This window comes from Rhinopithecus bieti, unplaced genomic scaffold (assembly GCF_001698545.2).
Source record: "Rhinopithecus bieti isolate Rb0 unplaced genomic scaffold, ASM169854v2 scaffold_14826, whole genome shotgun sequence".
Lineage (NCBI taxonomy): Eukaryota > Metazoa > Chordata > Mammalia > Primates > Cercopithecidae > Rhinopithecus > Rhinopithecus bieti.
The window spans coordinates 3,851,483-3,878,745 of NW_016808328.1; the positions used below are offsets into that span (position 1 = coordinate 3,851,483).

The 27,263-nt window shown below is 51.5% G+C and overlaps 1 protein-coding gene and 1 long non-coding RNA gene across 5 annotated transcripts in view; one reads left to right on the forward strand and one right to left on the reverse strand.

Moving 5' to 3' along the window:
* ALPL (alkaline phosphatase, biomineralization associated) overlaps window positions 1-27,263 on the reverse strand; it is a 72,474-nt gene that overhangs the window by 11,283 nt on the left and 33,928 nt on the right. For 2 of the 4 annotated variants that reach the window (XM_017886534.1, XM_017886536.1), the window contains 6 exons: window positions 14,902-15,066; window positions 8,387-8,506; window positions 7,914-8,029; window positions 5,795-5,969; window positions 4,868-5,043; window positions 176-364 (listed from right to left, as the gene is read on the reverse strand). In XM_017886534.1, coding sequence (XP_017742023.1) covers window positions 176-364; window positions 4,868-5,043; window positions 5,795-5,969; window positions 7,914-8,029; window positions 8,387-8,506; window positions 14,902-14,962 — 837 coding nt within the window. In that variant the 5' untranslated portion in view covers window positions 14,963-15,066. Of the gene's footprint in view, window positions 1-175; window positions 365-4,867; window positions 5,044-5,794; window positions 5,970-7,913; window positions 8,030-8,386; window positions 8,507-14,901; window positions 15,067-17,368; window positions 17,550-27,263 lie in introns of those variants that run through there. The other 2 variants (XM_017886535.1, XM_017886539.1) reach the window with 2 other exon arrangements.
* Window positions 17,644-25,828, forward strand: LOC108538444 (uncharacterized). Its single transcript, XR_001888078.1, has 3 exons — window positions 17,644-17,973; window positions 25,281-25,528; window positions 25,787-25,828. It is a non-coding gene; the product is annotated as an uncharacterized LOC108538444 (long non-coding RNA).

Below are 27,263 nucleotides of genomic sequence, written 5' to 3' on the forward strand. Positions count from 1 at the left end.
CTCCTCACCGTCCACCTCTCTCTCGTGTCCCCTCCAAGGGAAGGAAATGATCAGTCACCGACTATCTACCACTTGTATATCTCTTAGTCCATGTGAGCCCCTGGAGGGAAGAATTCTGATGCCCTTTCTATAGAGGACAACAGAGCTTCAGAGTGGGGGTCACGCAGCCTCTCACCATCACAGGCCACCTCGGCAGCCACATGGCCCCAACACAGGCTACCTTGTGTGTTGGTTTGAAGCTCTTCCAGATGTTAACGAGGTCCAGGCCGTCCAGCCTCGTGCCCCTGGCTTTCTCGTCAATCTCATACTCCACATCAGTTTTATTCTTGGGGTACATGTATTTCCGGCCACCCCCCATGATCACCTAAAAGAGACAGGAGCCATCACTTCTGCAGGGTTCCAAGATGCTCAGAAGCCCCAGTGACCTTGGCTTGGAACCTGGACTCCTGGAGTCCCTGGGGTCAGTGTGGACACTTTCCCAGCCTGGTGAGCCAGGCCTCAGTCCTCTCTGGGCCTTACTTGTCCACTGTGGGGAGATGAAACCATGAGTCTATCGGGACTGTGGTTTGGCGCTTCTAGGGATATTAGAGGAGCTGATAACTTACCTTACTTGGCTTTCTGCAATCCACATAACTCCCACTTGAATAAGAATCAGACCATCAGACTTGGTATGAAGTTGAGTCAGAATGTATCTTAACTGTGTGTCAGGCACTAAACACTTAAGATACATTCTGACTCAACTTCATCCCAAGGCTGCAACAAACCCTGGTCACCTGTTTTCCAACTAAAAAAATGGGCACAGAAATGGGTTTTTTTCCCCCTGAAGGCCACACTGCCAGGAAGTGGCAGATTCAGGATTCAAACCCAGGGCGTTTCCAGCTATGGCACTAGGGCCCTGCTGTATTCATGCGGCAGAGGGCAGGGACTCCCGGAGCCTACTCTCCCACGGTGACAGGCTGAATGCGTGCAGGGAGAGGCTCCAGCCAGGGAGGTCTCTGGGGCAGCCCACAGCTGGGAGCCAGCCCACCGCAGCCTGGGCAAACAGCGGGGCCGAGCCTCATGGCTGTGTAGTCACCACCAGGCTAATTTTACCCACCGGCTGGTGTGTGCGGGCAGACGAACGCGGGACTGTTTGTTTTCCTTGGGAGTCCATGTTTGAAGTCCTGACTATTTTTAAAATAGGGCCAAGGGCATAACAGCAGCCGCCTGCGGTGACCACCACACTAGTGTTCTCTTGTCACCGCGGGCGCCAGCCCGGGCCACTGCCCCTGGCTGACACCTTGGGAGTGCAGAGCCTGGCTGACACTGGGCCCAGATCCACCATTCCAGGCCTGCATCTCATAGGTCCCCTGCTCTATCCTCCACTCTGTCTCCCACCTTAGAACCTAGGTTTTGCAGAATGCATAGAGGGCCAGGAGCACAGAATGGCAGGAGAGGCGGGAAAGGTGCCCCAGGACCAGCCTGGATCCAGGCCATGGTCATGGCCATGAGCTTTGAAGTCAGACAGGTTTGAACCCTGACTCTATCACCTACTGATCAAGGGCCTGCCACCTAAACTCTCTGAGCCCAGTTTTCCTATCCATAAAATGCGACTGGCTGGGCGCGGTGGCTCATGCCTGTAATCCCAGCACTTTGGGAGGCTGAGGCGGGAGTTTGAGACCAGCCTGGACAACATGGCAAGACCCTGTCTATACAAATAAAATTTGTTTCAAAAATTAGCCGGGCATGGTGGTACAGACTTGTGCTCCCAGCGATTCAAGGGACTGAGCCAGGAGGAGCACTTGAGCCCAGGAGGCTGAGACTGAAGTGAGCCACGATCATGCCACTGCACTCCAGTCTGGGCAACAGAGCGAGACCCTATCTCAAAAATAAAATAAAATAGGCCGGGCGTGATGGCTCACGCCTGTAATCCCAGCACTTTGGCAGGCCAAAACGGGTGGATCTCCTGAGGTCCAGAGTTTGAGACCAGCCTGGCCAACATGGCGAAACCCCGTCTCTACTAAAAATACAAAAAAAAACTGGCCGGGCGTGGTGATGTGCGCCTATAATCCCAGCTACTCAGGAGGCTGAGGCAGGAGAATCGCTTGAACCCAGCAGGTGGAGGCTGCAGTGAGCCAAGATCGCACCACTGCACTCCAGCCTTAGAAACAGAGTGAGACTCCATCTCAAAAGAAAAATAATGATAAATAAAATACAACTAACATCTATCCACAGAACAATCATAGGAAGAAAGGCAGTCACCCAGGGAAGTCCCCAGCACCCAGCGGGTGGCTGCCACTGGAAGGCATTTCTACTGCCAGTGGGGAGACAAGTGGTTCAGAGAGGCAGAGTCCTTGCTCCCCACTGTAGCCAGGAGCTCAGGGAGCAGGGCGGGCTGGGAGGGGAAGGAGAAGGGGACCCCAGGTCACGGGTCCCTTGCCCCACCCCCCCCCAACTGTTCCCACAGAACCTGACCTCTTGGCATCTTCAGAGTGGAAAACGAAGCCCCCAATCTTCCTGCAGGGAGCCTCATCGTTTCCAGCCCGGCAGCGACTTCACACGGGCTCATTAAACTTCCAAATAACAGACTTGCTGTTTGGCTTTGGGGTTTGGGTTTGTGTCTTTTTCTTTCTTTCTTTCTTTCTTTTTAAGCAACAGTATTTATTTTCAGGGTGGACACCAGGATTTTTGTTTCATGTACAGTCTAGGGACTGGGAGGCTTTTGGGGGGGTGTTGGTGATGGAGACGCAGGTGGGGCTGGGAGAGAAAGGAAGAGGAGGAAAGCAAGGGGTCCTCACACAGGTCCTCCCTCCTCATTCACTCCCTGGCTTGTGCCCCTGACGTGGCCCCTGTGGCCCCCCTCCTCATCTCCCACCCCCTCACCTGAAATATCTTCCCTCCCCTCCAATTTCCTTCAAGTTTCTGTCCCCTGCTCAGGCTGTCCCTGACAAACCCCTCTGAGGAGCAGTCCCCATGTAATTATACCCTGTGCCTGTACAACAAATGTTCTCACGTCCATGACCTCATTATGGCCTCCCACGGCCCTGAGAGCAGGCAAGTGTGGCTCTCTGTTCCTGCTGCACAGGTGGGGAAACCGAGGCACAGGGAGGGGAAGGGACTCACCCCAGGCCATGTGTCGGGTGAAGGCAAGCCAGGATGGGTGGCTTGGCCTCAGATGTCTGCTCACTGAAAGGGGCTAACAGCACTGTGTGTCCTGAAAGGGGGTACTTAATCCACCATGCTGGGAAAAGGGCAGACATGGGTCTCTACTGTAGAGGGGCCAAGTGGCCCCCAGAAATTTGTGGGGGCAGTGTATGGAGGGCTGAAGGCAGGTGAGTTTGTCTGGTGGTGGAGAAAGAGGTGAGGCATAGCTGGGTGGGGGGGCTTTCTCTGCCCCTCACCGAATCCCCATTCCAGGCTCAAGGGGCAGAAGTCCCCAGATCGCCTCAGCAGTCCCCCACAGTAGGCAATAAAAGCCTGAAAAGGAACGAGCCGGGCATTCTCACTTAAGAACAGAGAGTAGGCCAGGCACGGTGGCTCACGCCTGTAATCCCAGCACTTCGGGAGGCTGAGGCGGGCAGATCACGAGGTCAGGAGATCGAGACCATCCTAGCTAACACGGTGAAACCCCATCTCTACTAAAAATACAAAAAATTAGCTGGGCATGGTGGCGGGTGCCTATAGTCCCAGCTACTCGGGAGGCTGAGGCAGGAGAATGGCGTGAACCCGGGAGGCAGAGCTTGCAGTGAGCCGAGATCGCGCCACTGCACTCCAGCCTGGGCAACAGAGGGAGACTCTGTCTCAAAAAAAAAAAAAGGAAAAGAACAGAGAGTAAGCGCCACATGGATGACTTCTGTCTCATGAGTCAGCTCAGTTTGCTGAAGTGTGTTTCAGGGCAAGGACATGTGGCTCCTGCATAAGTGCCACCACCTTCTGGGCACTCGCTAGGCCTCAGGTCTTGTGCTGAGCTCCACAGGGATTATCTTAATCAGTTCTTGGCATAAGCTTATGAGGCAGGCACAGTTCACAAAGGAGTTGTGAAAGGGAAGCCTTAGAGAGGTTAAGTAACTGACCCAAGGTCACACAGCTAGCAAAACGCAGGGCGAGGTCTGGAACTTGAATTTTTTTTTTTTTTTTTTTTTTTTGAGACAGAGTCTCCCTCTGTTGCCCAGGCTGGAGTGTAGTGGCTGGATCTCAGCTCACTGCAAGCTCCGCCTCCCGGGTTCACGCCATTCTCCTGCCTCAGCCTCCCGAGTAGCTGGGACTACAGGCGCCCGCCACCTCGCCCGGCTAATTTTTTTGTGTTTTTTAGTAGAGACGGGGTTTCATCATGTTAGCCAGTATGGTCTCGATCTCCTGACCTCGTGATCCGCCCGTCTCAGCCTCCCAAAGTGCTGGGATTACAGGCTTGAGCCACCGCGCCCGGCCTGGAACTCGAATTTTAAACACAAGAGCTGGCACTAACCAACCACTGTACACACCAGCTCTTCGCTGGGCATGCTGGTGGTTGAGCGTACAGATATGTGCCCATCTGTGCCCATGTGAATGCACAGGGCAGGCAGATGCCACTTGGCCACCACCACCTCCCTGTGTAGTGGGGGGCAGAGGTGGGCACAGCACCAGGTTCCAATTTATGGAATCATCCCTGGGTGCCTGGTTCTTGGGGTGTGGTGGCGGTCACATGAGGGTTCACCCCGCAGCCCCACCACAGAGAAATCCCACAGTGCCTGCCTGCCCAACCGCAAATCCCCTAATGGGCTGGGAGCCTCCCAGGTGTGTGGGGAGTCAGGCCAGGCTGCTTTTTCCGGGCCAGCCTGGGCCTGAGGCCTCCTGCCCACCAGAGGCCCCGCCTTGCCCCGTCCTTGCCTGGCTGCCCCCAAGCACTCACGTCAATGTCCCTGATGTTATGCACGAGCTGGTAGGCGATGTCCTTGCAGCCCTGGCTCAAGGCCTCAGGGGGCATCTCGTTGTCTGAGTACCAGTCCCGGTCAGCTGAGTGGGCATAGGCAGCGCTGGGGGTGGCGTGGTTCACTCTCGTGGTGGTCACGATGCCCACAGATTTCCCTGGGGTGCAGGAGGGGCAGGTTTGGCTTTATCCACAGAGCGGGGTGTCCCAGCTGCCTCCTCCCCCCGCCCACTCCCCGCTAAAGACAGGCCCCCGTTCAGTTCCGAGGATTGCCTGGTCTCAGTCTCCCCATCCACAGCAGTAGGTGGCTGGCAGTGGCTTCTAAGTAGCTGAGCGGCTGGAACACTGCCTCTGGGACCCTCTCCCCTCACCCCGAAGGCCCTCGAGATGTGAGCACCTGGGCTGGAGTCCTCCCTTTCATCAAGGTGCCCACAGAACCCCTGAGGGATCTCAAGTGGACTGTGGCTCTGTCACCTGCGTGTTGGCCTTGTCACCTGTGTTTTGGCCTTGGCCCCTGACTAAAGCTCCTGGGGGCACGGGCTGGGCCTCCCAATTCTGAGGGGGGAAGGGGCGTGGCCATGGACTGCACCCCACAGGCTAGCCCTGGGCTGACTTCTCCCTCCTCACACCAAACCTATGAGGGTTTTATGTTCCCACCCATTTTACAGTCAAATGAAGAATCAACTCAGGGAAATGAACTGGGAGCAGAATCCACCACTGAGTGAAGCCTGAACCCCCAGCCTCCCCTGTCATGGAAGGAATCTCATGGATATTACAGACTCCCAGACATCATAGCTGGGAGCCCTGCAGAGAAGCCTTCTCTAGCCCCTTCCCATGACAGAGTCGGAAAGACTGAGGCCGGGACAGGCCATGGAGCTGACCCTGCTCCCCGCTGCTCCCCGCACTCACCAGCGTCCTTGGCCCAGCGCAGGATGGAGGTGACCTCGTTCCCCTGGGTGGTGTTGCACCGGGAACGCTCGGTAGCTGCGCTTACCCCCACGGTGCCCTCGTTGGCCTTCACCCCACACAGGTAGGCGGTGGCGGTGCCAGCGCTGTCAGGGACCTGGGCATTGGTGTTGTACGTCTGTAGGTGGGAGAGGAGGGTCAGGAGATGGCCAGGACTTCGCCCCTACAGCCACCCACCCCTCCTCCACTCACACCATGGGGTCTGGGGCGTGAGGAACCAGAGAGGACCCCATAGCCTTGACCAGGCCCACTGCCCACTGAAGCCCCCAAGAGCCACAGGACTACCTATCTGTCTGCTTCCTGCTGTCATTCCCTGCACCCTGGCAGCACTGGGGCAAGACCCCAGCTCTCCAAAGTACGGAGAAGTGTCCAGAGGAGTGGGGCTCAGGTGGGGTCAGCAGAGGCCTCTCTCTGGGCCTGGGGCTGCAGGAGCCAGCGAGGGGTTGGGGAGCAGGGGAGTCCTGGAGAAGGGAGAGGGAGGGACCTTCTTGAAGGAGTGGGGGTCCTAGGGATAGGGTAGTGAAAGTGAGGGGGGAGGGGACTGGGGAAGGGAAGGGTGGGGCCAAGACCAGCTCTGATTTCTCTGCCACCTGCCCTGTGGCCACCATCACAGGGTTGCCCTACATCCAGATGTTTAGCAGAGACCCCGAAACTATTTGCCTGTCTCCCTTCCCCACCAGCCTGAGAGCGCCATGAAGGCACAGAAGGCACCACAGTCCCCGCTACTCCCCCAGAAGTGAGCCTGGGGCCTGACCCAGGGTCTGGAGGTTATTACATAATGCCACTATCACCACCACCAATAACAATAGCTACCCGGCAGTGCATACTGCCTTGAACAACCTAGGTCAGTACAGGCATACCTCATTTTAGTGTACTCCACAGACACTGTGTTTGCTACAAATTGAAGATCTGTGGCAACCCTGTGTCAAGCAAGTCCATCAACATTATTTTTTCCAACAACAGGGCTCACTTCATTAGTGTTTTTTATTTAGCAATAGCATATTTTTAAATTAAGGTATATATGTTTTTTTTAGACATAATGCTGTCCTACACTTAAAAGACTACTGTAGGGTGCAAACATAACTTTTATATGCACTGGGAAACCAGAAAATGTGTGACTTGCTTCGTTACGCTATTTGCTTTATTACAGTGGTCTGGAATCAAACCCCAAGTATAGCTGAGGTATGCCTATAGCTTAATCAACTTCACGAACCACCTCAGAAAAGAATGAATGACCTAGAACTTCATGCAAAAGTGTATACAGGCCGGGCACGGTGGCTCATGCCTGTAATCCTAGTACTTTGGGAGGCCCAGGTGAGCGGATCACCTGGGGTCAGGAGTTCGAGACCAGCCTTGCCAACAGGTTGAAACCCCGTCTCGACTAAAAATACAAAAATTAGCTGGGCGTGGTGGTGCGTGCCTGTAATCCCAGCTACTCGGGAGGCTGAGGCAGAAGAATCACTTGAACTCAGGAGGCGGAGGTTGCAGTGAGCTGAGGTCATGCTACTGTACTCCAGCCTGGAAGACAGAGTAAGACTCTGTCTCAAAAAAAAAAAAAAAGGAAAAAAGAAAAAAGCATATACAGGCCAGGTATGGTGGCTCACGCCTGTAATCCCAAGACTGGGAGGCCAAGGCTAGAGGATTGCTTGAGCCCAAGAATTAGAGATCCCTATCTCTACAAAAAAATTAAAACATTATCCAGGTGTGGTGGTGCACACCTGTAGTCCCAGCTACTCAGGAGGTTGACGTGGGAGGATGGCTTGAGCCCAGGAGTTGAAGACTAAAGTGAACTATGACTGCACCACTGTGCTGCAGCCTGGGCAACAGAGCAAGACCCTCTCTCTAAACACACACACACACACACACACACACACACACACACACACACACACACAGGCACAGTGATGCTATGGTGTCAGAAGTCAGGAGGGTGGCTGCTGCAGGTGGGGAGTGAGCTTGGGCATGGAGGGAGGTCAGGGGACCTCTGGCTGCTGTCATGTTCGGATGCTCGACCTGGATACTGGTTATACAGACCTGAACTGGGCTTGGGGATGGGGCTCACCTTGGAGAGGGCCACGAAGGGGAACTTGTCCATCTCCAGCCTGGTCTCCTCCCCAGGGTTGTGGTGGAGCTGACCCTTGAGGATGCGGGTGGCTGTCACTGTGGAGACGCCCATCCCTGCGGTGGGGAGTGGGGGCCTCAGTCTCTTGTGCTCCTGCCTCTCCAGTCAGCCTACTTGGGTACCCAGAAGTTCTCTAGTTTGGTACCAAGGCAGGCTCAGGCAGTTGGCACCGGGCATGGCTCTGTCAATGTCAGGGAGTAGCCCCCCTCTCCCTTACCTCCCAGATCCTCAGGGGGCTGGCAGAGCAGGCCTCTTGAATCCACAGCCTGGCCTCCCATCCTTTTAAACACCCTTCCTCCAGAGCCCTGGCCCCTTCAGCACAGCCCCCTTCAACTCAGCCTGGCTCCCTGGGCTCCTAGCTAGCTGTCCTGTCTCCCCACCCTACCCGGCCCCCACAGGCCCCCGGGCCTCACCATCTCCCAGGAACATGATGACATTCTTAGCCACGTTGGTGTTGAGCTTCTGAAGCTCTAGGGCATATTTCAGTGTCTCTTGCGCTTGGTCTCGCCAGTACTTGGGGTCTTTCTCTTTCTCTAAACAGAGAGAGAGAGAGTTACTTGGCAGGGTGAGGACAGCCTCCCATCTCCAGACATACAGATCCCCTACTTCTGATTGCTCAGGCTGGAATGCCTGAACTTGGAGGAGGGTGCAATAGCTGTCCACCCAGACAACACACCTGTGGTTTATAAATATGTGCCATCCAGATCCTCCAGAAAAGCCCGTGGACTCTGGGGTCTTCTGCTCACATCTCAGAATGAAGAAACCAAGGCTCAGAGACAACGAGCGACTTGCCCAAGGCCACACAGCACAGACAGACACTGGCAGGGCTGGGCTTGGCTCCAAAGCCCATGCTCATTTCTTCTACCCAGTAGGGAGATGAGCTGCTAAGGCAGCAAATGAATTGTGCTAGCACAATTAAAAGAGTAATATTTAACTTATTCAATAAACTCCTTCCAGCAGCAGGGGTCCCCTGACGTAGCCAGCCATCAATTATAAACTCTGCTTAGCTTATTCATTAAAGTAGGCTCAGCAGGAACCTGACTTGGTGGCAGAGTTAATAGCAGTGCTGGAAAGCGAAGCTTGCCTTTTGCTTAATGTGTCAAATTCAAAGGAGCCAGGTGATCTCACTCTTGTTAGTTCTAGATTAGTTATCAAGGATGACATTCTGCATCTCTCATCACCCGCCTCCATCCCTCTTGGCTGATAATGACTTCTGGATGGGGCTTTATGGTTTTGAGATAAAATGAGAACTAAGAACACTTTTTTCTCCCTCCCTCTTTCTCACGTGTGTGTGTCCAGCAACGAATCCACAGCTTTAGTGCCAGACAGACCTCAACTAAAACCCCAGCTGCCGGGCGTGGTGACTCACGCCTGTAATCCCAGCACTTTGGAAGGCCAAGGCAGGCGGATCGCCTGAGCTCAGGAGTTCAAGACCAGCTCGGGCAACATGGTGAAACCCCATCTCTACTGAAATACGAAAAATTAGCCAGATGTGGCGGTGTGCACCTGTAGTCCCAGCTACACAGGAGGCTGAGGCAGGAGAATTGCTTGAACCCGGGAGGCGGAGGTTGCAGTGAGCCGAGATCACACCACTGCACTCCGACCTGGGCGAGAGAGACTCCGTCTCAAAAACAAACAAACAAAAAAACCCCAGCTGCTCCAAGTACTAGCTGTGTCACCTCCCTGAGCCTCAGTCTCTTCCCCTGTCAAATGACATTGCTGGCACCATCCCCTCAGTGTCACTCTAAGGACTGGGCTGGATAAGGCAAGTGACACACCTGACCCACAGGAGAGGCTCAAAAATTGCCTCCCACCCCCATTATCCCGTCTCCAGGGCTGGACCAGGATCCTGGCTATGAGAGCTGGAGTCCTTCCCAGAGTCTGCGGGGCCCCTCTCTGTCCCGGGGCCCTATCAGATCTACTCGGAAGCCTAAAGAGGAGGCTCCCTAGCGGCTTCCTCTTTTGAGGCCTCCCACTGCACAGAACGGGAGGCGAGATCAGGAGGAGTGGGAGGGTCTTGTCCAAGACCGTGTAGCATGTTTGTGGGCTGGGGACACAATTCTCATCTTTTGGCCCAGCTCCGACATGTGCCTGGCTCTTGGGGTGGGGTGGGTGAAGAACAGCCCTCCTTCCTCACACACGCACCGGCTCTGGGCGAGATGCCAGGGGCCCCCCACACAGCTTCTCTTATTCCTCCCAACTGCCTTGGTGGGTGGGCACCAGTGTCTCCTCCACATTAGGAAATGGAAAGCCTGAGATCAGGGCCCCAGTGGGAGAACTGGAAACTCACGCGCTGCCGTGGCTCTGCCCCAGCCTATGGACAGCACAGGTGAGAAGAGGGCAGGAGGCTGCAATGCACCTCTAGCGTTGGACCCAAGCACACCTCACACCCCTCCCCAAGAGGCCTCTCCTTACGTCGCCACCACCCCAATCCCTCAGCCCACTGCCCTTACCCTGACAGCCCCAGGTCCACCCTCTCTCTTCTGGAAGTGTCTGCTGAGGACATCAATTTCAGACATCCCCAAGCAGTCCCCACTGAGAATCGGGAGCACCTTGGCCCTTCTGCCCGACAGGGTGCCTTTGGACAAGAGTTTCCGCCCCAGGAAATGGGAGACCCTTAGCTATCCATGAGTAGGATGACATGAGATAAAGTCTGGGCAAGGCTGGGGCCAAGAGTTTTGCTCGGAGGTCCCCCAGGCCCAGGCTGGTTCCAACCTCCCTCCTGTCTTCCTCAAAATACACCATGGTGCTGTTGGTCATGGAGCCTCTTTGGCCAGTTGGCTGCCATTGGGTGGTGAAGACCTTTCACCCACCCTGACCACCGACAACCTGTCCCTGCCTTAACAGTTTGGAGTCCCGGGGCTGGGCTGACATCAGCCTGCCCTGCACCTGTTGCTCTTGTTCAGCCCAGGCTCTGCCACCAGGTCCCCTGCTCGGTCGAGGGCTTGTTCTCTCTAGACTGGAGTCCCATGTGGGCAGAGTCCTTGTCTTTTTCACCAGAGCCACCCAGGGCCTGTCTCTGAGAAGGGTTTGGAGTCTGGTTTAAGCAACGATGGCTCTGGACAACTGGATTCCAAGAGGCCATTGTTTCTGGAGACTATTAAATGATATGTGCAAATGCTCACGATAGAATGCTGGGGAAAGGGCACTGATCGGTACATACTGTATGATTCCATTTCTCTGAAGCTCAAAACAGGCAAAGCGAGTCTCTGGTGGCCAGTGAAAGCCTGGGCATCTCCTCTGGTTTTGGGAGAGGGTTGGCACAGGGAAGCCCACAGATGCCCCATGACCAGAAATGTTCTGTCTTGATCTGGGTGGTGGTGACATGGGTAAAAATACATGTCAGAAATTTTTCATGCTATGTATTTAAGATCAGTGCCTTTTTCTGTAAGTTATACCTAACTGAAGGAAAAAAAAGAAGGCTGGGGCAGTGGCTCACGCCTGTAATCCCAGCACTTTTGGAGGCCATGGTGGGAGGATTGTTTGAGGCCAGGAGTTTGAGGCTACAGTAAGCCATGATTGTGCCACTGCATTCCAGCCTGGCGACAGCAGATACAAAAAGTTGACTTGCTGAACGTTTAAAGATTTTCTTTTCTTTTTTTTTTTTTTTTTGAGACAGAGTCTCGCTGTGTTGGCCAGTCTGGAGTGCAGTGGTGCAATCTCGGCTCACTGCAAGCTCCGCCTCCCAGGTTCACGCCATTCTCCTGCCTCAGCCTCCCAAGTAGCTGGGACTACAGGCGCCCACCACCATGCCCCACTAATTTTTTGTATTTTTTTTTTTTAAATAGAGACAGGGTTTCACAGTGTTAGCCAGGATGGTCTCGATCTCCTGACCTCGTGATCCGCCCATCTTGGCCTCCCAAAGTGCTGGGATTACAGGCGTGAGCCACCACGCCCAGCCGTGAAGAGTTTTCATGTTGTCACTGTTTCACCTTTTCCCTTTTCATCCATTAGTTCATCTTTCACCCAGGTGGACTGTAAGTGCTGAGAAGGCAGGGACCCTGTGCCAGAGTGACCTTGGTCCCCCAGGGATGCAACTGGCACCACGGGGTCTCAGAGGCAGCAATGGCCTGAGAGCCCATCGGCTCAGGCTCGGTGCCCCACTGCACCCCGTCTCCTCATCTGCTGAAATATAGCCGTCCTAAGAGAAGAGACCAACACTCACTGAGCATCCACTCCTTGCCAGACACTGTGACTATCCCATGTGATTCCCATGATGGCCCTAAGCGGGAGGAACTCTTATCCCCACTGGAGAGATGGAAACACTGGGGTGCAGGGAAGGCAAAGTGGGGACTTCTAGCCACATAATGGACTGAGCCAAGGAAGGCTCTCCTGCAGCTCCAGATACAGAAATGCTGGGGAAAAAAAAATAGCACACAGCTTGAAAAAGGAAGAAAAGGGGGGAGGAAAATCCTCAGGAGGCAGCATTGATGAAGGAATCTAAAACCAGAGGGGCCCACAGGAGCTGATGCAGAGAGGAACGCCTGGGACGGCAGGCCAGGTACAGGTTCAGGCTGAAGCTGGTTTCTTTTCTTTTTTGAGACGGAGTCTTGCTCTGTTGCCCAGGCTGAAGTGCAGTGGTGCAATCTCGGCTCTCTGCAGCCTCTGCCTCCTGGATTCAAGTGATTCTCCTGACTCAGCCTCCCAAGTAGCTGGGATTACAGGAGTGTGCCACCACGCCTGGCTAATTTTGTATTTTAGTAGAGAGGGGTTTTGCCATGTTGGATAGGCTGGTCTCAAACTCCTGACTTCAAGTGATCCACTTACCTCAGCCTCCCAAAGTGCTGGGATTACAGGCGTGAGCCACCTGGGCAGAAGCTGGTTTCTTTTTAAGAGACAGAGTCTCACTCTGTCACCCAGGCTGGAGTAATTTGATTATAGCTCACCGTAATCTTGAAATCCTGGGCTCAAGTGATTCTCCCACCTCAGCCTCCCAAGTAGCTAGGACTACAAGCATGCAGCACTGTGCCCGGCTGTTTGTTTGTTTGTTTGTTTTTAGAGATGGAGGTCTCACTATGTTGCCCAGGCTGTCCTCAAACTCCCGGACTCAAGCGATCCTCCCACATCCGCTTCCCAAAGCCCTGGGATTACAGGCGTGAGCCACCACACGAGGCCTGCCGAAGCTGTTTTAAGGTACACATTTTGCCTTGGAGCTATGGAAGGGACAGAGAAAACAGTCATTCGTAAGAAATGTGAATTCAAGTCCAAATCTGAGCCAGGTCTAAGTGGGGATCTGAATTTATAGTGTAAGAATTGCAAACCAAGAAATTAACATAGCTGGGCGCGGTGGCTCACACCTGTAATCCCAGCACTTTGGGAGGCCGAGGCGAGCGGATCATGAGGTCAGGAGATCGAGACCATCCTGGCTAACACGGTGAAACCCCGTCTCTACTAAAATACAAAAAATTAGCCGGGCGTGGTGGTGCGCGCCTGTAGTCCCAGCTACTCAGAGGCTGAGACAGGAGAATGGCGTGAACCCGGGAGGCGGAGCTGGCAGTGAGCCGAGATCGCGCCACTGCACTCCAGCCTGGGCGACAAAGCAAGACTCCGTCTCAAAAAAAAAAAAAAAAAAAAAAAAAGAAATTAACATAAAAACTGGCCTAGAATTAGTTGAACCCCTCGTGTCCTGAAAACACCATGCCACGCTGTGGAAACACTTCCGCATGAGTCTCCAATAGAAAAACAAAAAACTCCTGTTGAAGATGAGTTCACTAGTGAGAACTACAAATGACAAGAAAATGTGCGATCCCATGAGGGAGTATGAGCAGACAAAACCGACAGGAGACACAGCGGACCAAGACTCGGAAGAGTCCATAGGATTCATTATATTCCAAATTATCAAAGATAAAAGAGAGAATAGAAACCCCAATCAAAGAATAGTATAATATAAAAGGGAAAAGGCTGGGCACAGTGGCTCACACCTGTAATCCCAGCACTTTGGGAGGCCAAGGTGGGCAGATCACTTGAGGTCAGGAGTTCAAGATCAGCCTGGCCAACATGATGAAACCCCATCTCTAATAAAAATACAAAAATTATCCAGGTGTTGTGGCGCACGTCTGTAATCCCAGCTACTCGGGAGGCTGAGGCAGGAGGATCACTTGAACCTGGGGGGCGAAGGCTGCAGTGAGCCGAGATCACGTCACTGCACTCCGTCCTGGATGACAGAGTGTGAGACTCTGTCTCTGCCTCAGAAAGAAAGTATCAGGCCTCTGAGCCCAAGCTAAGCCATCATATCCCCTGTGACCTGCACATATACATCCAGATGGCCTGAAGTAACTGAAGAATCACAAAAGAAGTGAAATTTAAATGGCCTGTTCCTGCCGTAAGTGATGAATTCCACCACAAAGAAGTGAAAATGGGCCGGTCTTCTTCGCCTTACTGATGACATTCTTGTGAATTCCTTCTGCCCTGCCTCATCCTGGCTCAAAAAGCTCGCCCCACCTGAGCCACCTTGTGACCCCCCACTCCTGGGCCCGCCAGAGAAACAACCTCCATGACTGTAATTTTCCTTTACCTACCCAAATTCTATAAAACGGCCCCACCCCTATCTTGCCTTCGCTGGACTCTCCTTTTCGGACTCACCCGCGCTGCACCCAGGTGAAATAAACAGCCATGTTGCTCATACAAAGCCTGTTTGGTGGTCTCTTCACAGGGACACAAGAGAGAGAGAGAGAGGGAGGGAGGGAGGGAGGGAGGGAGGAAGGGCGGAAGGAAGGAAGGAAGGAAGGAAGGGAAGGAAGAATAAAATATATATATATATATGGGAAAAGAGTGACCTGTCCGACTAACACACGCAAGTAGCAGGGTTGAGGTTTCCTGCTCTGAACACTGTTTTCAGCTCTTAAAATACTTTGCATGGTTCTGGGACCTTGAACATAGACACTGCCCTCACCCTACCCCATCCCTCCACCTGTGTCCCCAAGCATACCTGGCACTAAGGAGTTGGTAAGGCAGGTGCCAATGGCCAGTACTAAGAATGGTGAAATCATGGTGCACCCCAAGACCTGTTTTATCCCTGGAGCCCAGAGATGGAATCGATGCAGGTGGGAGGGGGTGGGCTGGCAGTGGTCAGATGTTAACTGATGTTCCAATCCTAGAAATTAAAAAAAGAGAAAAAGAGGCATGTGGGGCACGGCTCTAGAGATCCCTTTTTCACTCACTTAGTCATTCCTTGATTCATTCATCAAGTATTCGGTGAGCACCTATTACAGACCAGGCATGGGGTTTGACATTGGGATGCCAAACCCAGGTGGTTCCTGTCTCAGGAAGCTGAACCACGCAAACAGTTGTGTCAGTATCAATGAGTTCCATGCTGCAAAGCGGTTCCGTCCCATTTCCTAAATGAATTTCCACTTTCAATTCATCTGAAGCCCCCAACCTCCCAGAGTCCAGTCTTTTGGTGCAGTGTTTCTCAAACTGTAATGAGAGCAAGCATCTGAATTCCCCCAAGGGCTTGTTACAACAGATTCCCGGCCCACCCGCGAGGCTCCGATTGTATTTCCAATAAGCTCCCAGGAGAGGCTGCTGCTTTGCGGACCACACCTTGAGAAGCCCTGTTCTAGAGCACTCGGTCTTCAGCCTTTTAATTACCTGTGTCCCAGGAACATCAGGGACAAAACAAAGTGTGCACCCCTTCTTTCAGGACCCCTGCATTTGCTACATTCTCTTCTAGAGCTTGTCGTTTATGGTAAGAGATACAAAAACGGTAGGAGTCACATATGTGAAAAGACTGGCTGGAAGCGTGGCTATTTCTGGGTGGTGACATCACAGACAACTGATTTTTCTTTTCCATTGTCTTTTCTGCATTTCCGAAATTTTCTTTTGTGCTGAGATACAGTATTATCTTTATACTTTTTTAAAACATTGTTTTTTAAAAAAAAAAAGTTGGATGTAATTGAAGAGTTTAGGTGGAAAATAAAAAACCGGAAGGAAATATACCAAAACATTAACTGTGGTTTTCTCTGGGTGGTAGGACTATAAATGATTATTTCCTCTTTTTTTTTTAAATGTTTTGAATTTTCCAAGTAGCCTAAAACAAGTGTGTATTAATGGCGTAAGAATGTTTTTACACTGTGGTCATCCTGTTAAATCACAAGGAACAACCTCACTGGCAGCTGAGAAATGTACTAACCCTGTTGTGCATGAGTTACGAGACAAAGAATTTTAAATGGCAAGAGTTTCACTGAGAAATGTTATTGCTTCAACCAAGACCAAGATATGACACCATTTGTTGTGGGAAACGGCAGTAACACACACTCTACCGTTAGAAAAGTGTTGTGACAGATAAGACACTACTCTAGTACAATTATATGTTAAGTAAAAACAAAATAAAACATTTTTAAAAAGTTGTTTAAAGAAAAAAAGCCAGGCATGGTGGTACATGCCTATAATCCCAGCTACTTGGGAAGCTGAGGTTGGAGGAAGTTCGCTTGAGGCCAGGAGTTGGAGACCAGCCTGGGCAACACGGCGAGACCCTGTGTCTAAGAAAAATTTTTGTATTTTAATTTTATAGATTTTCTTTTCTTTTAAAATTCTTCTCTTTGCAGCTCCAGCTCAAAGGAAAAGATTTTTTTTTTTTCTTTTTTTTTTTTTTTTTTTTTTGGGACGGGGTTTTCCTTTTCTGCCCCGGCTGGGGTGCAACAGCGCAACCCTCGCTCACCGCAACCTCCACCTCCGGGGTTTAAGCAATTCTCCTGCCTCAGCCTCCTGAGTAGCTGGGACTACGGGCTTGCGCCACCATGCCTGGCCAATTTTGTATTTTTAGTAGAGATGGGGTTTTCTCCATGTCTCCATGTTGGTCAGGCTGGTCTCGAACTCCCAACCTCAGGTGATCTGTCTGCCTCAGCCTCCCAAAGTGCTGGGATTACAGGTGTGAGATGCCATGCCAAGATTTTTTTTTAATTTAAAATATAGAAAAGAAAAGAAAAGAGAGAGAGAGAGAGAAAAGGAAGGAAGGAAGGAAGGAAGGAAGGAAGGGAGGGGGGGAGGGAGGGAGGGAGGGAGGAAGGAAGGAAGGGGAGGAGGAGAGGAGGAGAGAGAAAGAGAGAAAGAGAGAAAAGAAACCACTACCACCAGAAGAAGGGATCTTGATTCAGCCTTAAAAACATGCAAGCTGCGCTCCAGTGCCAGAAGTGAGGGCTCTGGGGTAGGGGCTGGGGGTGGCAGTGCAGAGTGGAAATTAAAAGGAAATACCCCACACCTAACATCTAACAGCACTTAACTGTGAGGGAGTGGTAGAATTTGGAATTTCAGATGATTCCTACATTTTTTTTGTTCTACTTTATGGTTTCCCAACATTTCTATAGCAAATCCTAAAATCAGAAAAATGTTATTAACTGAATACAAAATACGAATACATTAAACTATTATTTAAAATCACTTAAAAACGAAGTCACCTCTTTCAGGAAGCCTCCAGGATGGTCACTCATTCCAATATAACACCACTCAGCTTCATGCCACCTCAAACACCGCGTTTTGAAGGTAATACCTCCCTTTTTGAAGGTAATATAATTCTTTCCTGGGCCATCTCAGCTGCCACACCGGGAGCTTCTAAGAGTGAGGACTTTGTCTTGTTTGTCTCTGCACTCCTAGTGCTTGGCACAGTAAATATTTACATCAGTTGAATGCCAATGCCCTAAGGAAGGAGGTGGGGGGAAGGGAAGAGCCATCCAAAATTCTCTCCTGTGTGTGTGCAGGAAAGTCCAAGAGTTCATGAAGGTCTTTAACTACCGGAAGGTCCGCTCACCGTTGGGGTGTAGACCGGCACAGTGCATGGGAAAACCGGCAGGACTACCAAAGCTGATCATCCGACCTGCACCCTGGGACTCGTTTCTCTCCAGCAGAATGTGCACATCAGCCCTGTTCATAATGGCTTCAAAACTGCCTCCATCTATGGCAGGCTGGATAATACACTGTGTGTGTTCACAACACAGAGACCACCACAGACAGCAAGGAGAATGGATGATCTCCAGCTCTTCACAACATGAATGAATCCCACAAGGTAAGTTTGAGCAAAGGAAACTAAAACCAAGAGCACTTACAGTGTGATTCCGATGACAGAAAGTATAAAAACTAACCCAGGGTGTTGGGAAACAGAACGGAGGCTCCACGTGGAGGGTATGGAAACAGGAAAGGGCTGCTGGGGTGCTGGTGCGGTTCTGTTTATGATTGATCTGGGTGGGTGGGTGCTGGTTACACAGTGGGTTCAGCTGTCAATGTATAATGCACACATTTTTCTCTATGTGTGTTTTATTTCAATAAAATAGGCCGGGCGCGGTGGCTCAAGCCTGTAATCCCAGCACTTTGGGAGGCTGAGACGGGCGGATCACAAGGTCAGGAGATCGAGACCATCCTGGCTAACACGGTGAAACCCCGTCCCTACTAAAAAAAATACAAAAGCTAGCCGGGCGAGGTGGCGGGCGCCTGTAGTCCCAGCTACTCGGGAGGCTGAGGCAGGAGAATGGCATAAACCCGGGAGGCGGAGCTTGCAGTGAGCTGAGATCCGGCCACTGCACTCCAGCCTGGGCGACAGAGCGAGACTCCGTCTCAAAAAAATAAATAAATAAAAAATAAATAAATAAATACTACTCTTTGGGAGCTTATATGAAGAATCTATAAAGGACACTGACAAAATGAAAGCAAGCCTATGTACTGCACTCCACAGCTTATAAAGAATTTCACCATGATGTTTCACTAATAAACTACGCAGTGGACAGAAAAGGACCTATCATGTCCTTTCACAGATGAGAAAACCAAGGCTCTGGAAGGACAAGTGACTTGCCCAAGGTTACCCACAGGAAGCTGCACAGCAGAAACCTGACCACAGGGTTCCTGATTCTGGAATTAGCAATCAGGTTACCATCAGTCACCCCCTCCAGAGGAAGGGATTTCTGTTGCTCCCAAGTGTAAAATGAGGGTTCTGACGTTTGACACATGGATAGATTCATGTAACCACCACCATCACCATCAGGACCCAGAACAGCTCCGCCACCCCAAGAATCTCCCTTACGTTCTTTATAGTTACACAATCCGCCCATCCCTAAACCTGGCGATCCCTGATCTGTCCTCCACCACTGTGTTTTTGATAGGTAGGGTATTAAATCCACAGACCAATGTGGGAGGGTTTATGTCTCTAGCACGTGGAGTCGCCCACTCATTCAGTCAGAGTTCTTCAGGTCTATCAGCACTCTGTAGTCTTCAGCCTGTAGATCTTGGATATGTTGTGTTAGGTTTATACCTATAGGTTCCATCGTGTAATGGTTAGCACTCTGGACTCTGAATCCAGATTTATACCTATGAATTTCACTTTCTGGGGAACTATTGTAAATGGCAATGTTTCTGAAATTGTTCATTACTAGTACATAAAAATACTACTGAGTCAAGTGCGATGGCTCACACCTGTACTCCCAGCACTTTGAGAGGCTGAGGCGGGTGGATCACTTAAGGTCAGGTGTTTGAGACCAGTCTGGCCAACATGGTGAAACTCTCTCTACTAAAAATACAAAAATTAGCCGGGCATGGTGGTGTGCACCTGTTATCCCAGTTACTTGAGAGGCTGAGACAGGAGAATCGCTTGAACCCAGGAGGTGGAGTTTGCAGTGAGCTGAGATCGAGATCGCACCACTGCACTCCAGCCTGGGCGACAGAGCAAGACTCCATCTCAAAAAAAAAGAAAAAGAAAAAGGCATTCAGCCTTTCAGCATTTGGGGTGGTCTTCTGAGGCATGAGGTGGAGTAGATTTTGTGGCGACAATCAGGAACTTGTTTTTGGAAATGTTGAGCTGGAGATGTCTTTTGGAAGTGGAGACACTAAAGAGGCAGCTGAATATTTGAGTCTGGCATTTGAGAAAGAAGTCTGGGTTAGAGGTAAAAATCTGGGAATCACAGGCACAGAGGTAGTGGTTAATACCCTGATGAAACTTGACGTGCTCATCAAGGGAGAGGGGTATTGAAAAGAATTTCTTTTTTTTTTTGAGACGGAGTCTGGCTCTGTCACCCAGGCTGGAGTGCGGTGGCCGGATCTCAGCTCACTGCAAGCTCCGCCTCCCAGGTTCACTCCATTCTCCTGCCTCCGCCTCCCGAGTAGCTGGGACTACAGGCGCCCGCCTCGTCGCCCGGCTAGTTTTTTGTATTCTTTAGTAGAGACGGGGTTTCACCGTATTAGCCAGGATGGTCTCGATCTCCTGACCTTGTGATCCGCCCGTCTCGGCCTCCCAAAGTGCTGGGATTACAGGCTTGAGCCACCGCGCCCGGCCGAAAAGAATTTCTTTAATCTGATAAAGGCTTTATGCCAAAAACCTGCAGAAACCATCATACTCACTGGAGAAAGCTTTGGCTCCTTTTAACGCTGGCTTATGATGGTGAGGAGCTGGGGCAGCCTCGTTGTCCATAACTAGCGAAACAAATTAGTAAGGAGTGGTGGAGGCCATGTCTGTGTGGTAGTGGTATTAAAACTAGACGTCAAAACAGCAGCATGGTGGAGTCTAAAGGCAGAGGACCGAGTGATGAATGTAAAGAATCAAACGCAGTATATGTAAGTACAAACCACTCCCACGGACAGAACACTGTGTAACGTACAAGGACACTTACAAATCCAAAGCCGTATTACGTACATTAGCATCGGGACTTCGGGGAGCTGTGGGAATGGCAGTGGGGAGGCAGGGAGCGGGGACAAAGGAAAAAATGAATAAATAAAACAAGAACTGAGAGCTCATTTGGGTATGTCATATGCTAAGAGAGATAACGCATCCCACTCTCTCTGCACCTAGGGTCCAAAACAGGTGAGTGAATAAAGAAAAATAAATGTGTAGAGTGACCCGGGAACTCTGAAAGGCTCATCCAGCCCCACGTGATTATTCTTTTGGTTATTGGTTTGTCTCTCCTCCCTGCTAGCCTGAAGCTCTATGAGCGTAAAGACCACCATCTTACCCATCTCTGCATCCCGAGTGCTTGCACATGGCAGCAGTTTCCTAAGTGCCACCAGTTCAGGCTGGGATGCTCTGAATTTTGGCCCCAGGGATACATTGAGATAGGCTTGGCCTGGAGGCAGGTGCCTTCTCCCATAGCCTCTGCTCAGGACAAGGAGCGGGTGGGGACCTGGGAAAGCCTTCAGAACCCAGAGCCTCCCTGCTGGCCCCACCCCTCAGACCCCTCCCCCTTGCAGAGGCTCCTGGCTGCTCTCTGGCAGCCCTGGAAGTGGAGGGGCCCAGTTTGGGGCTGCGGGGGCCCCGGCTGCCCACCACCCTCCGCCAATGTCCTGCCAGCTTAAAATGGGGCCTCCGGGTGTGTGTCAGCCCCATCGCCACCCCCTCCCTCCCTTCTCTGCTGGGCTCCCGGCTCCTCTGTAGCCTGATTATAGAAGCCCGGGCTAGGCTGTGGCTCCAGAAGAGCAGCTACTTGGCAGTGCAGTGGCGGGGGCTGAGGGGCCAGGCAGGCCTTGGCTCTGAGGACTGATTCAGCAATCCGGGCAGAGGGCCCAGGGGCATCCCGGAGTGGGGCACAAAGCCAGCCCTGGGCTGCATCTCAGAAGATCTGGGGCAAATGATAGAAGAATGGGACAAACGTGTCACTACCGTTTCTTCGGCCCTCATGTCGCACTCAGCCCCATGCTGTTTACATCCCTGATCTCACAATAAGGATGAACAGCCCCCGTTTTGTAGTTTAGGAAACCGAGCAGAGGGTCTGGCTAGTCTTCGACCACACTCCATTCAAGCCCAGGCTGACTCCAGGGCTCAACCTCTCCAGGCCTCAGTTTCCCCCTCATGAAGAGTAAGAGAGACGAGTGCCCCGCTGGCTCCATCCCACAAGAATAAGGGAAGCCAAACGAGCTTAGGGCGAGGTATTTGGCAGTGAGGGGAGTCAGGCCAGGTGAGTTCCCCTACCTGAGCGGCCTGGCCAGGCGGCAGGTGAAGAAACAAAGGAGGCCCAGGACCAGCCCTAGAAGGAGGAGGCTGAGGGCCACCATGAGGATCACATCCAGGACGGGGGACAGGAGGGCCATCTTGAGGCAAAGAGGGCCCCTGGGAGCGGCCACCACGGCCCGCACAGTCAGTCACACTAGCTCCAAAGCCCTGGGTCAGTGGCCGTGACCTGCTTTATCCCTAAGTTAATCTTTGTGGATTAGTCAGGCGGGATGAAATGGGGTGCTGGGGTGGTGGAAGGGGGAGCAGGCTACGAATCTCCCCTCTCCCATTTGAGCCCCAGGGGAGGACCCAATGCTTGTTCACTCAACTGTGTTCATTCATTCCTCACTCGCAAATACCTACGGAGCTCCTACTGGGTATCTCTGTGCTAGGTTCTAGGGAAACAGTCGGGAACAGGACAGACATAGTTTCTGACAGCTTGGAGGTAACTGACCAGCCAGTGTAGACAAAGCACCTACTATGTGCTAGACATTGTGCCAGGTGCCCTGTGGGGTAAAAACACAGAAAGAAGGGAACCCCTTGGCTAGTAGCAGAAGTTTTCCCTTAACAGCAGCAGCTGCTCCAGCCCATCTATGAGCCCAGAAATCTGAGTTGGTGCTTACCCCAGTCAGAGGGATGCACCCATGTTCGGAAGAAGACAAACTGCTCTTATTGAGCACCTACTGTGTACCAGGCCCCATCTGGGCTAGAGACTAGTATCCCCATTTGCAGAGAAACAGAGGCTCAGAGGTGCAATGGTGGAGCTGGGATTTAAGCCCAAATCTGCTGGTCTCCATGGCCTGTACCTCAGAACTAAGATAGCAGCAGCCTAGGGAGGCTTTAGTCAAGCCCTGCCAGGCGCTGGCCTAAAGCCAGCAGTCACCCAGGAGGCAGCACACACAGGCCGGAGGTGGACGAGCAGTTGCCAGCACGGAGGGGTCTTTTCTGCTTCCAAAATTGTCCCCCTAACCCAGATCCAGTCTCTCCCAAAACATCCCATGAAGTCAGGAGAGTGGTTATGATTCCCACCTCACAGATTCAGAAATGGCCCAGAGAGGTCAAGCCACGTGACACAGGCACAGCTGTGCACCATTAGACCAGGCCTTTTCCAGTCATGCTTCCTGCCTCCTGGTACACCTCAGATCCCATGGCACAAAATACCCAAGGTCAGGGGAGACACTTTTACCCTCTTGGTGCCAAGGAAAGTCCCCTCTTCTTGACCGCAGAAAGGCCACTGACCTCACCGTAACAGGAAAACGAATTTCGTTACTCCATTACGCCCTTTTCTTTCTCAACATTCCCGTAACTCCAATTGCATCAGATCCTCACAACATCCTAGTGATACTGGCAGGGTGGGGATTATTAGCCCTACTGATAAAAGAAAACCTTCAGCTGAATTACATTTAACAGAGTTGCCTGCAATCCCAGCACTTTGGGAGGCCGAGGTGTGTGGATCAAGAGGTCAGGAGATTGAGACCATCCTGGCTAACATGGTGAAACCCCGTGTCTACTGAAAATACAAAAATTAGCTGGGCATGGTGATGTGTGCCTATAATCCCAGCTACTCGGGAGGCTGAGGCAGGAGAATCGCTTGAACTAGAGAGTCGGAGGTTGCAGTGAGCTGAGATCGTGCCACTGCACTCCAGTCTGGCAACAGAGCGAGACTCTGTCTCAAAATATATAAATAAAATAAAACAAAACAAAATAAATTTAGAAGAGTTTAATTGAGCAATGAACAATCTGCAAATTAGGCAGCCTCCTGAGCCAGAGTAGGCACCAGCGCAGCCACTTGGTAGAAGATTTATGGACAGAAAAGTAAAGTGAAGTACAGAAGACAGAAGTGAGGTGCAGTCAGATTGGTTACAGCTTAGCACTTGTCTTATTTGAACATGGTTTGAACAGATGGCTACATTTGATTGACTAAAACTTGGTAATTGGTGGCTGGGCACAGTGGCTCACTCCTATAATCCCAGCACTTTGGGAGGCTGAGGAGGGCGGATCACCTGAGGTTGGGAGATGGAGACCAGCCTGGCCAACATGGTGAAACCCTGTCTCTACTAAAAATACAAAAATTAGCCGGGCGTGGTGGCAGGCGCCTGTAATCCTAGCTACCTGGGTGGCAGAGGCAGGAGAATCGCTTGAACCCAGGTGGTGGAGGTTGCAGTGAGCTGAGATCACAACACTGCACTCCAGTCTGGGTGACAGAGCAAGACTTTGTCAAAAAAAAAAAAAAAAAAAAGTGGTGATTGGCACAAGTGTAGGCTATAGTCTGCTTATACCTCTATTACTTATAGTTTACAATGTACAGAGAAACCGTTAGGCTGAACTTAAAATATGTAAGAAAGCAGCATTAGGCTAGACTTGATTTAATAATTCCCTTCTTTTAGTTATTTTTTAAATTTTGAGACATTGACCAAAACTTGAGTCACTGATGTCACTATCACCATTGTAAATGTACTAATTTGGTCTTGAAACCCACTGGGAAACAGCAGGGCAGGGGGTTTTGTAAGGTGGGAATAAAGACTTTAGGTTTTTTTTTTAAGGGTTAGAAGGTATTTTTTTTTTAATGTTGGAATGTCCTGTTTACAAGAAGACAAAACAAAACAAAACCTGGTTTTAGCATTTACGTGTTCTTTTTAAAGTTTTAGTTTGATGATATCACATTTAGCACAAGTGACTCTATTTAGGTTTCGTCTGGTCTGTTGGGGCCTAGAGTATGCGTTTAGTCCAAACAATAGCCTCTCATAATTTTGTTTTTGTTTTGAGACAGTTTCGCTTTGTTGCTCGGGCTGGCATGCAGTGGTATGATCTTGGCTCACTGCAACCTCCGCCTTCCAGGTTCAAGCAATTCTCGTGCCTCAGCCTCCTGAGTAGCTGGGACTACAGGCGCATGCCATCATGCCCAGCTGATTTTCTGTACTTTTCAGCAGAAATGGGGTTTCACCATGTTGCCCAGGCTGTTCTTGAACTCCTGAGCTCAGGCAATCCACCTGCCTCGGCCTCCCAAAGTGCTAGGATTACTTTGGGTGTGAGCCACCACACCCAACTCATCATTTTCTTTTAAAATTCCCCCTTTTTGGTCAGGTTCTCACTTCGGTGAGAGCGTGACCCAAACTTAGGGCCTTAGCACCACTCTCAGTCACCACATTTTGAAACCAAGGCCTAGCAGTGAAGTCACTGGGTCAACCGTCACACAGCCAGCAAATCTGATCCAAGCCCAGGCTCCACCCTTCCCAGGTGTGGGAGGCTGGGTCAGTCCCTGCGCCTCCAAAACTGTTTCCTTCGGCGTCTAACATTGGTTTCCCATTCAAGAACTACGGTGCACCAGGTGCTGACTGTGGCACACCTGACCTGCTGTGTCCTCATTAACAACCCTGAGAGTGAGACGGAGCTGTCCCCCTCTACAGGTCCCCCTCTACGGACCAGTTGACCGTGGTGAAGATGGCCCAGGATCACATCGATGGCACGCACTGGGCCAGGCTCTACACAGGCCTCCATATGGGACCGACCCAGGGACATCCCTCTGCCAAGCTCTCTCCACATCAGCTCAGCCGGGGGCCTTCCCCACCCAGCCCCCAGGCCTGCTCCAAGGACACCCTCCAAGGCTCCACCATGCAGCCTAATAAACTGATGTGCCCCCAGGGAGCATCACCTGGTATGCCCCAGCTTGTACCTGGCAGGACTCACAGGGTCTGGTATTTGCCCTTAGGGAGCCCCCAGTATAGAGCACACAGCCCCAGACTGTCCCAGACTGTCTGGGCTGGGAAGGTCTTTTGTGATTTTCCCAAATGCCCCGGACCAACAAAAATCACTTGAGGTGCTTATGGAAAAAGTCTTATTCCCAAGTGGTTATCTTGGGAGGAGGATTGACTAGGCAGTGCGGGGCAATGGAAATGTTCTTTTTTTTTTTCAGATGGAGTTTCGCTCTTGTCGCCAAGCCTGTAGTGCAATGGCGCGATCTCGGCTCACCACAACCTCCACCTCCCAGGTTCAAGCGCTTCTCATGCCTCAGGCTCCCGAGTAGCTAGGACTACAGTATTTCTGCCCGGCCGGAAATGCTTTTTATCATGACCTGAGAGGTACTTAAACGTCTGTACTTTTGTGAAAAGTTATCGAGGGGCTAATTGTCCCTACTCTGTCTATATCACGAGGTTTCTGGGGAGGAGCTGATGAGATTTCAATAAAGGGAGTGTTGGGGAAAAAAGGGCTTAGTGGAGGGATGTGACTATATTCAAGTTTAAAAAGAGAGATTAGAGAGACAACAACCCCCTAAATAAATTCCTACTTCTCCTACCCCAGACCTACTAAGTCAGAATCTCCCAGGTCAGGGCCTGGAAAGCTGTTTTTTATTTTTTGTTTTGAGACAGGGTCTTACTCTGTTGCCCAGGTTGGAGTGCAGTAGCATGATCATAGTGCACTACAGCCTCAAGCGATCCTCCTGCCTCAGCCTCCCAAGTAGCTGGGACTACGGGCATACATTACCACATTTGGTTAATATTCACATTTTTAAAATAGAGGTGGGGTCTCACTATGTTGCCCAGGCTAGTCTTTAACTCCTGGGTTCAAGTGATCTTCCTGCCTCAACCTCCCAAAATGCTTGGATTACAGGCATAAGCCACTGTGCCCAGCTGGAAGCTGTATTTTTTTTGGGGGGGGGGAGGTGGTGGGGAGGATGGAATCGTGCTCTGTTGCCCAAGCTGGAGTGCAGTGGCGCGATCTCAGCTCACTGCAACCTCCACCTCCTGAGTTCAAGCGATTCTCATGCCTTAGCCTCCCTAGTAGCTGGGATTGCAGGCGCCCACCACCATCCCTGGCTAATTTTTGTTTTTAGTAGAGACAGGGTTTCACCATGTTGGCCAAGCTGATCTCGAACTCCTGGCCTCACGTGATCTGCCCGCAGCCTTGGCCTCCCAAAGTGCTGGGATTACAGGCGTGAGCCACTGTGCCTGGCTGGAAGCTATATTTTTAACAAGTCATTTTCTGAGCAGATTCATTTGGGAAACTTTGTCTTAGAGATCATCCCATTGTCCAAATGGGAAGACTGAGGCCTAAAGAGGAGGAAAGCCTTGCCCGGTGAGAGGAACCACTACAAGCAGACCCTGCATCTCCCAGCTGCTCCCCACCAGAGACACTCACAGGGAACTGAGTCAGCCTGGAGCCAGCATCCCCTAGCCTGTCAGCTGGGCCTTCTGGGCTCTTCCAAGGAGCTGTGGCTGGAGAAGAGTGCTGAGTCGCCCTTGTGTCCCTGGTGGGCATGGGGAATGAGGCAGGGGCTGAGGGGCACCTGCATAGCTGCCTAGGGAGGGAGCCCTGCTGAAGACCAACCCAGTAACATTTCAGCTGCAGAGTCATAGGGACGGGACATGGAATTCCTCTCTCCACCAAGCCCA